General features: G+C 39.6%; 1 protein-coding gene across 1 annotated transcript in view; it reads left to right on the top strand.

The window, feature by feature from the left end:
- The window catches only part of SLC5A8 (solute carrier family 5 member 8), a 57,306-nt gene that overhangs the window by 12,392 nt on the left and 30,445 nt on the right, over window positions 1–14,469 (top strand). The window contains exons 4-7 of the mRNA XM_008064697.1: window positions 4,861–4,928; window positions 5,661–5,815; window positions 9,516–9,656; window positions 12,327–12,456. Of these exons, the coding sequence (XP_008062888.1) occupies window positions 4,861–4,928; window positions 5,661–5,815; window positions 9,516–9,656; window positions 12,327–12,456 (494 nt within the window). The remainder of the gene's footprint in view (window positions 1–4,860; window positions 4,929–5,660; window positions 5,816–9,515; window positions 9,657–12,326; window positions 12,457–14,469) is intronic.

Here is a 14,469-nt window from a genome sequence, read left to right as displayed (position 1 = left end):
GCTGATTTTTTGATTTATTATAGAGATGAGGTCTCGCTGCCCATGCGGGTCTCGAACCCGCGGGCTCAGGCAATCCACTCACCTCAGCCTCCCAAAGGCAAGGGATTGCAGGCTGAGCCACCGAGCCCGGCTACCCCACAATTTTAAAATAAAAAAATATTGATTTTTTAAAAAAAAGAAAATTGCCTATTGGGTCTGAGAATGCTAATTAAGATGCTCCTTCTTTTGTGTCTTAACCTAGAGTCCATCTCCAGGGGCTTCCCCTATGATTCCAGTCAGGTCCCTTGTAAAATCAGACGGGAAGAAAATCTTTTCTTCTCTCCATGTCTGGCATGGCCCCAAATGGACGAGAAAGGGAGCTGTGTGGTGTAGTTGGTAATATCAGACGGATCCTGGAGATGAAAAGACAGATGACTGGAGTGTCCTTACACATACATTTACGAAGACAGTGCTGATCAGCACATTACCTATACTTTCTAGATTTGGGCAGATAAAAGCAGCGAGGCTGGGATCGTTGATTGATGCAAAGTTTCATGATTGTCATATCTTCAAGAGACTTTGGGGAAACCCCATGCGTATCTTCTGAATTCTTATCAATTGAGAGTGAGTTTGTCTCTAAAACTTCCCTGTAAAATGGACAAGTGGACTCTGATGGGAAGAATGTGGTGCAATTCCTGGAGTTAATATAATATGGAGAAAAACCTGCTAACTCAATGCTCTCATTTCTTGATTTTTTGATGGATACCATAGTAATTATCGCCTAAGTTTATGAAGTACAACAGTTATCATTACTAAGATATAATTCCATTACATAATGTGCTCTTGAACTCTGAGTGTGGGGCATGCTCCATGTCAATATTATCAGCATAAAAATGGGTCATTTCCTATGTCAAGAACTGAGTTATAAACTTCATAAATCACCTATTGTCTTTGAGTGTAATTAAAGATATTAGGGTTTGAAAGTGCAGTTCTGGAACTAACCAGAGCACTGACTTCACTCTGTGAAAAAATCAAGGATTCTTTCTTATCAGGCAAGTCACTCCCTGGGGGTAAATTAGGACCAGAGCGACTGCATTAGAATGGCTAGAGTGTTAATTGTGTGTTTTACTGTGACCAATGCAGAAGGCACATAGTGCTTGGTGTGCAACAGATTTGCAATAGAAACTAGTTTAGCTGAATCGGAACTTAACATTCTCTAGGTACAAAGCCGGGCTCGGTGGCTCAGCCTCTAATCCCGCACTTTGGGAGGCTGAGGTGAGCGAATTGCCTGAACCTGTGGGTTCGAGACCCGCCCGGGCAACTTGGCGAGACCTCATCTCTACCATAAATCAAAAATCAGCCGGGCGTGGTAGCGCGCACCTGTAGTTCCAGCTAATCGGAAGGCGGAGGCGGAAGGATCGCCGGAGCCCAGCAGGTCGAGGCTGTGGTGGCCAGGAGTGGCCGCTGCACTCCAGTCTGGGCAACAGAGTGAGACTCTAACTCAAAAAAAAAAAAAAAAAGAAAAATTCTCTAGGTACAATCTTTTCTTAATTATTACTATGGAAAACCCCAAATGAATACTAAAGTAGAGAGAATAGGACCTTGAACTCTAATGAACTTATTATCAACTCATGGTCAATTTTATCTCTCTCTTCAACCCCGACTAGATTATTTTGCTATAGCTCTATGATGGTACATCATTTCATCTATATTTCAATGTGTCTTTTGAAAATAAGGACCTGGTTTGTTTTTTTTTTAACATAATCCTACCATTATATCTTAAACATTACTATTATTGTCTTAATTTCATATCAAGGTAGTGTTCAGACTTCCCTGATTTTTCTCAGTGTTTGTTAGAATCAGAATCTAAATAAGTTTATGTAATTGCATTTAGTTGATGTCTCTTAAGTTTTTCTTTCTTGCTTTTTAAAATGGAAAACCAGATTTTATTGAGACATAGCATATATACAATAAAATGCACAGAACTTAAGTGTACAGTTGGGATGAGTTTTAATAATTGTGTATGCTCATATAACTACCACCCAACTCAATTATAGACTGTTTTCATCATCCAATCCCAGAAAATGTTTTGTGCCTCTTTCTAATAAGCCCCCTATGGCCCCCAAGTAACTACTTTCCAATTTTTACTGCCATAAATCAGTTTTCCCTGTTCTTAGAGTTTATGCAAGTGGAATAATATAGAACCTTTCTGTATCTGTTTTCTTTTGCTCAACAAAATATTTGTGAGATTCATTCATGTGACTGCATTCATGCTGTATCAGTCGTTCAATTCTTTTAATTGCCATGCGTGCTTTATTGTATGCTCCTGCCAAAATTTGTTTAGCCATCCTTTTGTTGATGAACATTGGCTTGTTTCCAGTTTTAGGCTATTGTGAATTAAGGACATTCTTGTACAGGTTTTGTGGGGTTTTTATTTTTCTTATTAACACCTGTTTTTTATTTCTGTTGGAAATGAAATACATGGAGGTAACATTAGCATATATCTATTCTGACCCAGCTCAGGCTAGGTATATGCACAGAATTTAAGAGAGATTACCAAATAGCTTTTCCAAGTGGTTGTACTATTTAACAAACCCACTTGGCAATATATAAGAATTCCTGTCATTCCACATCTTCGCTAACAATTTTCTATTATTTTTTATTTCAGCTATTCTAGTGGGTATTGTCTATTGTGGGTTTTTTTTTTTTTTTGAATTGGAGTCTTACTCTGTTACCCAGACTGGAGTGCAGTGACATGCTCTCAACCACCGCAGCGTCGACCTGCTGGGCTCCAGCGATCCTTCCGCCTCAGCCTTTCAAGTAGCCAGAACTATAGGCATGTGCTACCACGCCCGGCTAATTTTTTTGGGGGGGAGGATTTATTATAGAGAAGAGGTCTCACCAAGTTGCCCGGGTGAGTCTCGACCCTTCAGGTTCAGGCAATCTACTCGCCTGGCCTCCCAAAGTGCTGGGATGACAGGTTGAGCCACCGAGCCTGGGCTATTGTAGTTTTAATTTGCATTTTCCTGATGCCTAATGAGGTTGAGCTGATTGACTCAATAATATTCAATCAAATGAATTTAAAGATATAAATAGCTCAATAATAAGTGCACAAAAGACTTGAATAGACACTTTACAAAAGCAAATCGTCTTCCAATACATTATACCTTATATCTATTCATTTACCTAGGCCTTCTAAAATTTCCCTTAGTAATGCTTTCCAGCTTACTGGAAATATGAATAACATTTTTCAGGTGTTACACATAGTTCTTAGATTTATTCCTAGATAACTGATATTTTCTATACTTTTGCAAGTGGCATTGTTTTATATCATTTGCCAATAATTCTTTACAAGTATATAAAAATACAGTTGATATTTATATGTTGATCTCCTGTCCTGTGAACTTCCAAAATTTACTTAGTAATTCATGGCCTTTTGAGATCCCTTAGGAATTCCATGTTTTTTATAAATAGAGCCAATTTTCTTTCTTTTCTAATCATCATGGCTTTCATTCTCTTTCTTGTCATCCCACACTGCTAATGTAGCAAGTTACATTGGTTGGCTGCTGGATGTTAGACTAATTTTACATTCTTGGGATAAACACTGCTTAGGTCGTAATGTATTATTTTTTGTGTGTGACTGGATTTGATTTGCTGTAATTTTGCCAAGGGTTTTTACAGTTCATGAGGAATATTGTTTTGAAGTTTTCTTTTCCTATAATGTGCTTATCAGATTTGTGGATCTGCTGTATTGGCTTCATAAATGCTTTGGGTCATGTTTCTTTATCTATTTTCTCAAAGAGTTTACATAAAATTGTGTTTCTTTCTTTAATGCTTGACAGAATTCACAATGAAGGCATCTAGCCTGCTATTTGTTTTTGTCTAAAGCTATTAGCTCAAGGATTTAATTTCTTTAATAAAGACAGTGTTATTCATATTTTCTAATTTTTGAGTCAGTTTTGATGAATTTTGTTTTTCAGGGAATGCTTCCATGTGTGCTAACATCAAATTCAGAATAGCAATTCCAAACCATAACAAGTAATATGATGACCAAAAACAGTTAATTTTTTTTCTTTGCAGTGTTCTTTTTTTAGAGTATGTCTTAGCAGAGATATATGTTACATTATTGTGTTTTAAAACCCTGTGACATATTTTTCTCTGTTGGTAATGTCACAAACTTAATATATGACTAGGTTCAATTTATTTTATTTTGCTTTTAAATTTGAAGAGGTTATTTTTCTAATTTAATTTTTATAATTTTATAGAATATTTCTATGGCTCCAAAGGCAAATCTATAAATCAAAATATGTTTAGAGAAATCTTATATCCCTGCCTCCTCTATCCTGTTTCCTCTGTATCCTACAGCAATTCCTTTTTTCTGTTTGTTATTTGCCCTTTTATTTTAAACAATATAATATGCCCTTCTTCTTCAGACAAATAGTAGCAAATTCTAGACTCTTCTCCATCTAGGTCTCATCCTAGCAAAAGTATGCTAGTAACACGTCTTTCAAGGACTGGTGAATAGTGTGTTTATCTGACCTGCGTCTAATGGGGAGAGAGATGGAAAATACCCTTAGACTTTGTTCAGTCTGACCAACTACCTCACAGTAGGAAGCAGTTTCTTAGCTGAATTACAATAGAAATACTCTTCCATCTGTTTAATCTAACCAACATTGGATCTGTGTGTCTGAGGGTAGAAGCTCATCAAATTGAATCTTAAGCTCCATTTGTTTTTGAGACATTTATGAGATTTGGAACTAGCTTGAGGCAAGTGAATGTAGAGGTGGGTGCTTAATAAGTGATGTAGTTTCCCTCCCTGAAAATTTTTGAGTATTTTATTTGCATATTTCAGTTCTACATGCATTTTCTTTTCTTCCACAGCCACGGGATTTGATCTGTGGGGTGCGGTAGTCACAACGGGGGTGGTCTGCACATTCTACTGCACACTGGTAGGTCAAGAACATACTTCCCCCTTCACTCTACCCACTTGTGGCAAAAATTGGAATTTCCAGCTGTTGTGTGCTGCACACTGAGTTGTTTGCCCCTGCTCTCCTACTTCTGAGCTCCCACAGTGTTGCTTTTTGAAAGGACTATTTACTCTGTCAATAAATTTGATCCTTTTTGGGACATGGATCACAACTGATTCTTTTTCTTCTTTCATCTGAACCATTGCAGTGGCTTCTAATCTTGTCTCCTGATTCATCCTTACTGTTGCCAAGTTATCATAACTGTACTCATATGTACCGACTTCATTCCAAAATATCTGTCTGCCCACATTTAACATGCTGTGTTGTGTGACCCCTCTAGGCCTTTGCCCAGGCTGTTTTCTCTGCTGGGAGGACCTTCCGTCCTAGCCCTCTGCTAATGTTTGAAGATTTGGCTTAAATATCTCCTTCTCTGTGAAAGTTCTACCAACCTGAACAACACCCCTGAGGGCACCTCTTGACCAAGATCCATGTTTTCTTTCTTTCCTTTTTTTTTTTTTTAAAAAAAAAAAAGTTTATTTAAAAGTAAATTAGAGAAAAGGGAGAAAGAAGATTCACCTCCCCAAGGTGGGGGAGGGGGCCCAAGATCCATGTTTTCATCTTTTTTTTTTTTTTTTTTTAGTACATTGTATAAGTGTGTAGATGCTTAATAATGTCTGATAGAAGTATGAATCCTAATACACTTTTCCTTCAAAGGGCGGTCTCAAAGCAGTTGTCTGGACGGATGTTTTTCAAGTTGGGATCATGGTGGCTGGATTTGCATCCGTGATTATACAGGCTTCAGTAATTCAAGGTGGATTCAGCACTATTTTAAATGATGCTTATAATGGTGGAAGATTAAACTTCTGGAAGTAAGTTGCTGTTTACCTTTTGGTTAATAGAACACATCTTTTTTTTTCTCTGTAAAAGGAATCTCTTTACTAAAATAGTAGGTTTACATTAGAAAACAACAGCAAACTACTTAGGATGCTGCACAGTAAATTGAAGCTGGCAAGTAAATGTGTAAGGGGCTTCTACCAGTTCTTTTAGGAGTTAAAACAATGAGATGTTACTTAGTTACATGGTACTTAAAATGATGCTTCCTCCTGAGAAGAGACTTCTAGCCAAAAAATACTTTCTTCCAGATATTAATGTCCAAGATAGGCCGAAAGGTGGGACAGTAGATAAGGGAAGAGATAATGGAAAGATAAGAAAAGGAAACCTCTTAAGAGACAAACACTGCCATATTGGATTGAAGCCCACCATTAAGAAACAAAGGGGCCAACCTCGGTGGCTCAGCCTGTAATCCCAGCACTTTGGGAGGCCGAGGCAAATGGATTGCCTGAACCCGTGTGTTCTAGACCAGTCCGGGCAACTTGGTGAGACCTTGTCTCTACAATTAAAAAAAAAATTGGTTGGGCATGGTAGTGCACACCTGTAGTTCCACTACTTGGAAGGCTGAATCAGGAGGATTGCCTGAGCCCAGCAGGTTGATGCTGGGTTGGCCGTGAGTGTGCTACTGCACTCCAGCCTGGGCGACAGAGTAAGACTCCAACTCAACAAAGAAAGAAACAAAAGAGAGGTAGACAGACACTAAAAGCCAGTGGTTTTGGCAGTTCTTTGTTTGAAGCAACATTGAATTCCCTGTCAATATGTAGTATATTAAGCAGTATATTATGACTGGCAATACATGGTATATTAAATAGCATATTATGACTATTGTTTGTGTATACATATTATATAATGAACATTTTTAAGATTATATATTATTTCTAGGGAATTTACTAGAAAAGCTATGATTGAGCCTAAAGTGACAGTATAGTACATGCTAGAATATGTCTTAAATGGTTGTTAAGTTTTCCTGAAGAAAGAACTGGCCATTGCTTTGTTAAAGTCTTGTGTGTCCATGTGGTTCTTTGAGCCATGGCCACTGTGTTTGCTAGCTTTCACCCTCTCCCTTACCATCGGGAGGTGAATCTCCTCTCTTGCTTTCTTTCTTTCTCTTGACTTATTTTCTAAATAAACTATATTTTCCAATCGAAAAAAATTAAGAACAATAGAAAAATAGACATTTTAGCCGTGCTCGGTGGCTCAGCCTGTAATCCCGCACCTTAGGGAGGCTGAGGTGAGTGGATTGCTTGAGCCTGCGGGTTCGAGACCCGCCTGGGCAGGCGAGACCTCATCTCTACAATAAATCAAAAAAATTAGCTGGGCGTGGTAGCGTGCGCCTATAGTTCCAACTACTTGGAAGGATTGCCGGAGCCCAGCAGGTCGAGGCTGCGGTGGCCAGGAGTAGCCACTGCACTCCAGTCTGAGCGACAGTGAGACTCCAATTCAAAAAGAAAAATAGACATTTAATCCCAAATATAACACACAATATAAAAGAATATATATTTTTTTGAGTTGGAGTGTCACTCTGTTGCCCAGCCGACCAGCTGGGCTCTGGCGATCCTTCCGCCTCAGCCTTCCAAGTAGCTGGAACTACAAGCGCAGGCTACCACGCCCAGCTAATTTTTGATTTATTGTAGAGATGAGGTCTCGCCAAGTTGCCCAGGTGGGTCTCGAACCCGCGGGCTCAGACAATCCACTCACCTCAGCCTCCCAAAGCATGGGATTACAGGCTGAGCCACCAAGTCTGGCCTAAAAGAATATTTAAAACACCTTCCGTTTTGAATCAGTAGTGTCATCCTTGTGCACGGTGTTCATTAGGAAAAAGGACCCATGTCCCGGGCCAGTTTATTTTCTCTGTAAGCAGCTCTACTTTGAGATGGTCTGAAATCACTGGCGAGAAAAAGAAAAATCATCTTGCACTAGGCATATCTTTTCTGGCTTCTGAAAATAAGCACCAAAATTTGAGAGGAAATTTTTCAGAAATTGGACAGGGTCGGTATGTTAATTTGCAGGAATGAGTTTCAGTGAATCAACTTTAACCATTTTCAATAATTTTTTCCCTTTTTACCTCAAGATTAAGATTCTAAGGAAGAGAGCCTTAAGCTGCCTGGCTTGGGTTCTGGTTCTACCCCTTGGGCAGGGTAGAGCAAGATATTTTGACTGATAGCTATTAGACTATTTCATGGAGAAAAGCTAGTTTCCCCAAAGGAAACCTGGGTTGCTGTTATCAGAGTTGGGGATGTCCAGGAAGTAGAAACAGTGGCTGTTACTGATCACTCTCCAGTCTCTTCCTTGCAGGGCAGGCTGAGGGGAGAAAGTCTAGAACTAATCATTTTTCTGTAAGACAACTGTCACTTTATGCAAAGTGTTTACTTACTGTATCTGTGAGGTGGTAGCTTACACATTACTAAGAGATTCTAAAAAATAAAAGATGAAACACTATACGACCTCAGCTTTGAAAGATATTAACCATTAAGGAATAACCAAAAGCCTTGTGTTTCAGACTTTTCAAGAGTAGCCTTTGCTATGATGATATGTTTTGAGAATATGGTGGACAAAATATCTGCTCTGGTTGAGGGACATGAAAAGGAAATTATTGTGTTTTGTTGACCTGTGTATTCTCTATGGCCTGAGACCATTGTACTGGGTGTTTTAAATCTTGCCATATTTTTCTCAAATAGTTCACTGACTCCTTTTGGATCTTGACTTCCACTAGCTAATGTAGTAGCTACTCATTCTAGAGAAAGGGTCAGCACTCTTGAAACTATTAGAGTTTGATATTAAATGTTAGACAGTGGAACAGAGGTGCTCACATTTCTGTCATACTGTCATAATATGCCTAAAATCAGCACACTTTACCCAACTGATTTCAAATATAAGATCTGAAGTGGAATTGCATTTCATGATTTTCAATAAGTGTCCATAACAGCTAATTTTGCAGAAAGTTTTCAAGTTTATACTGTGTGTCAGAGATGAACAGAATCATTTCTTCTAATAGAAAGTGTTAGAGGATATTTCCTACATGGAAGTTGAACTTGCTTTGTAAAAATATTTTGAACTTATCTACATGATGCCATAAAGTGGTTTTAAACTATTAGTATTTAGCTTGCCCACACAGCATTTTAAGAAATCATGATTACAATGACGTGGTAATTTCAGAAAATGAAAAACTTCAAACTGTGTTAATTGCCTGACTTCTTGAGCTTGAAAGTAAATTAGAACTTGACTACATGTGCTGGGAGAGGAACTGCATGCAACGATGTGTTACTTTTGTGCTCATTTTAGAACCATATATATAGCTGTAGTGCACTTAGAAATTATTTCTCTCTCTCTCTTCCTCTGTGTGTGTGTGTTATGTGTTCTTCTCTGATTACAATATGTCATATTTGTTAAAACAACTGTTTCCTAAGACCATAGGAGAACAATTTATATAAATTCTCAAAATGATTATATCATTCATTTCTCCCCAATATCTTCGAGTATTTTCAGATTTCTGGAAATAACACTTTTTATTTCATTGAACTTGTTAGAAATAGTTCTACCTTCTTTACTGCTTAATTAATATGGATGTATGTATGTATAAGGTATACATTTCTTGCTTCCATGAACAGTCTAGGAGGATGTTTTATTTTTTAGTCGTTACCAACAGTTCAGATTTGTTTTCTGTTCCTTTTCATTTAGTTTTAATCCTAATCCTTTGCAAAGACATACATTCTGGACAATAACTATTGGAGGAACCTTCACGTGGACCAGCATCTATGGTGTCAACCAGGCTCAAGTACAAAGATATATCTCCTGTAAGAGCAGATTGCAGGCCAAATTGTAAGTCACACACTATATAATCATCAGTTGTCTCTAAGGAAACTCTTGCATAAGTCAAGTTTAGCTCAAGTTTAAGTCTTTTGTTTCATGAAATTCCAAGAGATAAATGACATACTTGGTTATAAAAGGACCAGGCAGAACAAAGTTGTACTGTATATTTTAAGTTAGATATTTGAAAATATTTATAGGAGCAATTAAGTAAAACAAATCTTATCAAATCAATTAGCATGTATTGTGCATCTGTTTGCTTAAGGACCTACAGTGGATGAAAAATTATAAATATATGGCTTTTGTCATGAAGGAATTTAACATCAAATTAGGAAAACATATGGAAGTATGTGAAAAGTAAAATAAGTAGAGAGATATAGCAGTTTTGTGAAACAATCTGACAAGAGAGCATATGTTCCGGAATACGTATAGGGCCTGGTGTCAGACACAGTCATGGATTTCTGACCTTGCTCTAATACTTGCTGCTTGAGTGACCCTGGGCAGATTAGTCCTTCTGAGCTGCAGTTTCTAAACCTGTAAAAGGAGCATAAGAAATACAACACATCTGTTAAACTATGGGTGGTGTCATAAACGATGGGTTTGGCGCATGTGGATAGACATCTAGTAAATGTGAGTTCCTTTTCTCACAACAACTGATGTGATGTTAAGGCAGAGGGTGGATGAGAGCGCCCTATTGGCCTGGCAGAAGGAATATAAGCCATGGTCATAATCTGGCCAGGTGAGAAAAGGGTGGGAAGGTGTTCCAGGGAGGCACAGTGGCTTGGGCAGAAGCACAGAGGCAGGAAGGACAGCATGGTCGGAGACTCCCATCCCACCAGGCTTGAGCTAAGAGTATGAAATGGTGGCTGGTTCTTCCTCTGGAGGCCTCAGACCAGGGTGGTGACCACTACCTCCCATGCTGGTAAAGGAGGCTGACTACCCACATGCATTTAGGGGCCTAAAAACTCTAAGTAGATTAAGGGAACAGGTATTTGAGATGGGAGAAAGTGTGGTAGTTATGTGTGTGTTCAAAGAGAATATGAAAATTTTGTGATGTCACATGCCAGAACTTAGCATATGGGAATAAATTGACCTTTGGAAAACTTCACAATGAAAGGTATATACATATATATAAAACAAAAGAACAGCACTAGAGCTTTACTTTAATACAAATCAATTCCCAAAAGAGTAGTCCAGTGGGTCTCCCAAACAAGGTAGACTCCCTGAATCCAGAATAACTATTTTCACCTGCTTTCTAGAACTGGAGCTATGGGACGCATGAGTACCTGCCCCAAAGCCAAGGCCAACTGGCATTGATTGACAAGGGACAATGTCACATCTTGCTAAGTGATCGAGTCAAATAAAACAATATGACGTTCACAGTATTAAACTCAGATATAAGCGAGAGGAAGCATTTGAGCAAGAGAGTACCTGGCCATCATTTCCTGATGATTCAGCGATGAGATAACAATAACAAAGCATACAGTGATGTTAGTCAGTTTAAGGGAAGAGAGTAGCAGTCTGTGATTGGGCACCTGTTGATGGTGGGTTCTTCGGGAAGCAGACTCTACAGTGGGTGTTAGCAAGCAAGGGTTTATTGGGAATCGCTACCTAGAAAAGGGAAGAAAAGGAAGCAGGATAGGCCAGAGGGAGATGCCGATGCACTCCTGTCTCAGAAGGGGCCTTAGAGGGAGTTCCATGGCCAGGCTATTCAGCTTGTCCCAAGCTGGAGTGAGGGGACTGGGCCTTTAAACCTCTGGACTCACTAGTTGGTGGATGCAGGCTTCCCCAGGAAAGAAACCTGGCTCTGGGAGTGGAACCCCTTCTGCCCAGGGCAGCTTGTCACTGTCCACTGCATACCTCTGGAAAAAATATGTAGGCACCTTAGTGAGAGAAATACTTGCTATTTGCATATCTAGACATAGCATTTGATGAAATAAACACTAATAGCATCAATACTTATCGAAGTGTTTATTAAATGCAAGTAACATACTATATGATATATACTATTTCATTTAGTTCTGCAACCCTGTGAAGTGGGCATTGCTATCTCTAGGTGTAAATTAAGAAGCTGAACATGAGAGAGGCTGAATTCCTTGCCCAAGGTCCCAGGTGGTAAAGACAGGATTTATGCCCACGTCTGGCTCCAGTGCAGTGGTGTACACCTTTAGACTCTCCTGGAGCACATGCAGTATATTGTTTGAGAAGATGCCTGTCCAGGAGTACAAGTTTGCATGCGTACTTAATGTGTGGTCTCACAGATGACATTCAAACAAGTTTGGTGAGCTGCTATGTAGATGCTAGCAGTGCTTAGCAGCTTATAATTGCATTACTTTTTAAAAAAGAAATGAGTAATAGTCACTGCTCTATTGACTAAATCCTTATTTCATGACAAGAAGACCTGAAGCAGTATAATTACGTACCATTATAAGACTAACAATGCCCATGAAACTTCAACTAGGAGGATACACCAGAAACATGGGAAAACCCCAACTATTCCAAATATTTTCACATAAGCAGGATATTAAACTAGAATAAAACCAGTAGCATTTTGATAGCCAAAAGATAATGTGCATTTATTGAGTCTAATTGTGGAGGTCTTTTTTTGTTTGTGCGACAGGTTTCCTAACCTTTGGGATTGAAATTACGATCATCCTTTGCTGATTTGTTTTCACTTCTCAGGTCTCTCTACATCAACCTTGTAGGACTTTGGGTAATCCTCGCCTGCTCAGTGCTCTCTGGGCTCTCCCTGTACTCCAGGTACCATGACTGTGATCCTTTAACAGCCAAGAAAGTGTCTGCGTCAGACCAGGTTCAGTACCATGTCTTTTTTACCTGTGCATTCGTGGCATTCAGAAAGATTTTTTTTTTTATTTGCCAGAAAGTGAGAAAGCAGGATTTATTGAGAGGACAGAAAAGCTCCCACGGTTGGAGGGCACCAGAAGGGGTTGCCCCAGAAAGTTTTTTAGTTGCTAGGAAAGAGTATTCATTTCTTTGTGAAAAAACAGCAAGTGGGCACACTATAATCATCTTTAATTTCTATAAAACATTTGGCAAAAGTTTATGTTAGCAACTACAGCAAGAATGAAGAGTACAGCATCTAAAATTGAAATACCTGGCAAAAGCCTATGTCAAGTGGTAAACAGAAATATCTCAAGACTGGAAATAGAAATGTAAACACAATTTTTAAAACACGACACAAACCATCGTCCTGGAGAACATTTTATGTGCTGGTAGATTGCTCATTTATAAGTGATTTATCTTCCATCTTCGAAAGATGGAGAGATAGTCTAAAACATGAACATTTATTGAGTACCAACTATGTGATGAGAGTCTTTGGCAAGAGTTTTACATGCTTCATTAAAGTCCCACAGTTCTATAATCCTGATTCTATAGATGAGGTAATGAATCTCAGTGAACTTACACCTCTTGCCTAAGATCACATTGCTAATAAAGAAAAGTAACAACAAGTATTCAACAAAAGCCAACCATGGACCAGGCACTACCATAAAGGCTTTATATAAATTTCATCTTTTTTTCTTTTTAAGTTGGAGTCTCCCTCTGTCGCCCAGGCTGGAGTGCAGTAGCATGCTCACGGCCACCCCAGCATCGACCCACTGGGGTCAGGTGATCCTTCTGCCTCAGCCTTCCAAGTAGCCGGAACTACAGGCACATGCTACCACACCCAGCTAATGTCTTGATTTATTGTAGAGATGAGGTCTCACCAAGTTGCCCAGGCTGGTCTCAAACCCATGGGCTCAGGCAATCCTCTCACCACGGCCTCCCAAAGTGCTGGGATTATAGGCTTGAGCCACTATGCCTGGCCAAATTTCAACTTTTAATCCGCACAGCCACCCTCTGACACAGGCACTGTGATTATCTCCCTTTCAGAAAGGAGGGACCCAAGACAGAGAAACCAAGTAGATCACTAGCTAGAAAGCCTGGAGCCAGGATTCACACCCAGAAAGCTACTGCCAGCGTCCTAGCTTGGAAACCTTGTGCCTTGTATCATCTTTCAAAAAGCATAGCTAGGACCGCCTGACTCCAAAGCCTGAGTTCAGGCCAAAATTATTTTCTAAGACTGGCTTGTAGAGCAAGTGCACAGGAGACTCACTAGCATGAAGGTGGGCTGGATTTTGTGAGTGCCAATGCATCATATATCCCCAGATACAACCTCATGGGATGTGAAAATGAGAGCTTCCCTGAGCTCTCTCTTGACCTATGCCTCCTTTTGACAAACAACCTCCCTCTTCTCAGAATCCTCTCATATTTCCTGTGGAGCTGAAGGCACTCTTTTGTTATAGTCCCCCTCATCAAGAATACTTTGTGATTTTTGTCAATCTTTATTGTCTGTAGTTGTATCCTGAAGAAAACAGGGATCTTTTTAACAAGCTTTTAATATCCCTTCCCTTTACCCCGGGCAAAAAGAATTCCTCCAACTTCCTGTCTTTGAGCCATCTTGTTGTAGGATACATTCAGGGTATCTTGCCTTTATGCTCCAGAGCCTGTGCTAAGGTTTCCCCTGGCCAAATTTCAACTTTTAATCCTCTCAGCCACCCTCTGACACAGGCACTGTGATTATCTCCCTTTCAGAAAGGAGGGACCCAAGACAGAGAAACCAAGTAGATCACTAGCTAGAAAGCCTGGAGCCAGGATTCACACCCAGAAAGCTACTGCCAGCGTCCTAGCTTGGAAACCTTGTGCCTTGTATCATCTTTCAAAAAGCATAGCTAGGACCGCCTGACTCCAAAGCCTGAGTTCCGGCCAAATTATTTTTCTACGACTGGCTTGTAGAGCAAGTGCACAGGAGACTCACTAGCATGAA

The sequence above is a fragment of the Carlito syrichta genome, unplaced genomic scaffold (assembly GCF_000164805.1).
Source record: "Carlito syrichta isolate Samal-C Ts95f unplaced genomic scaffold, Tarsius_syrichta-2.0.1 Scaffold307930, whole genome shotgun sequence".
Lineage (NCBI taxonomy): Eukaryota > Metazoa > Chordata > Mammalia > Primates > Tarsiidae > Carlito > Carlito syrichta.
The sequence above is the reverse complement of the archived record's forward strand: the minus strand, read 5'-3'. Positions and strand labels throughout refer to the sequence as shown.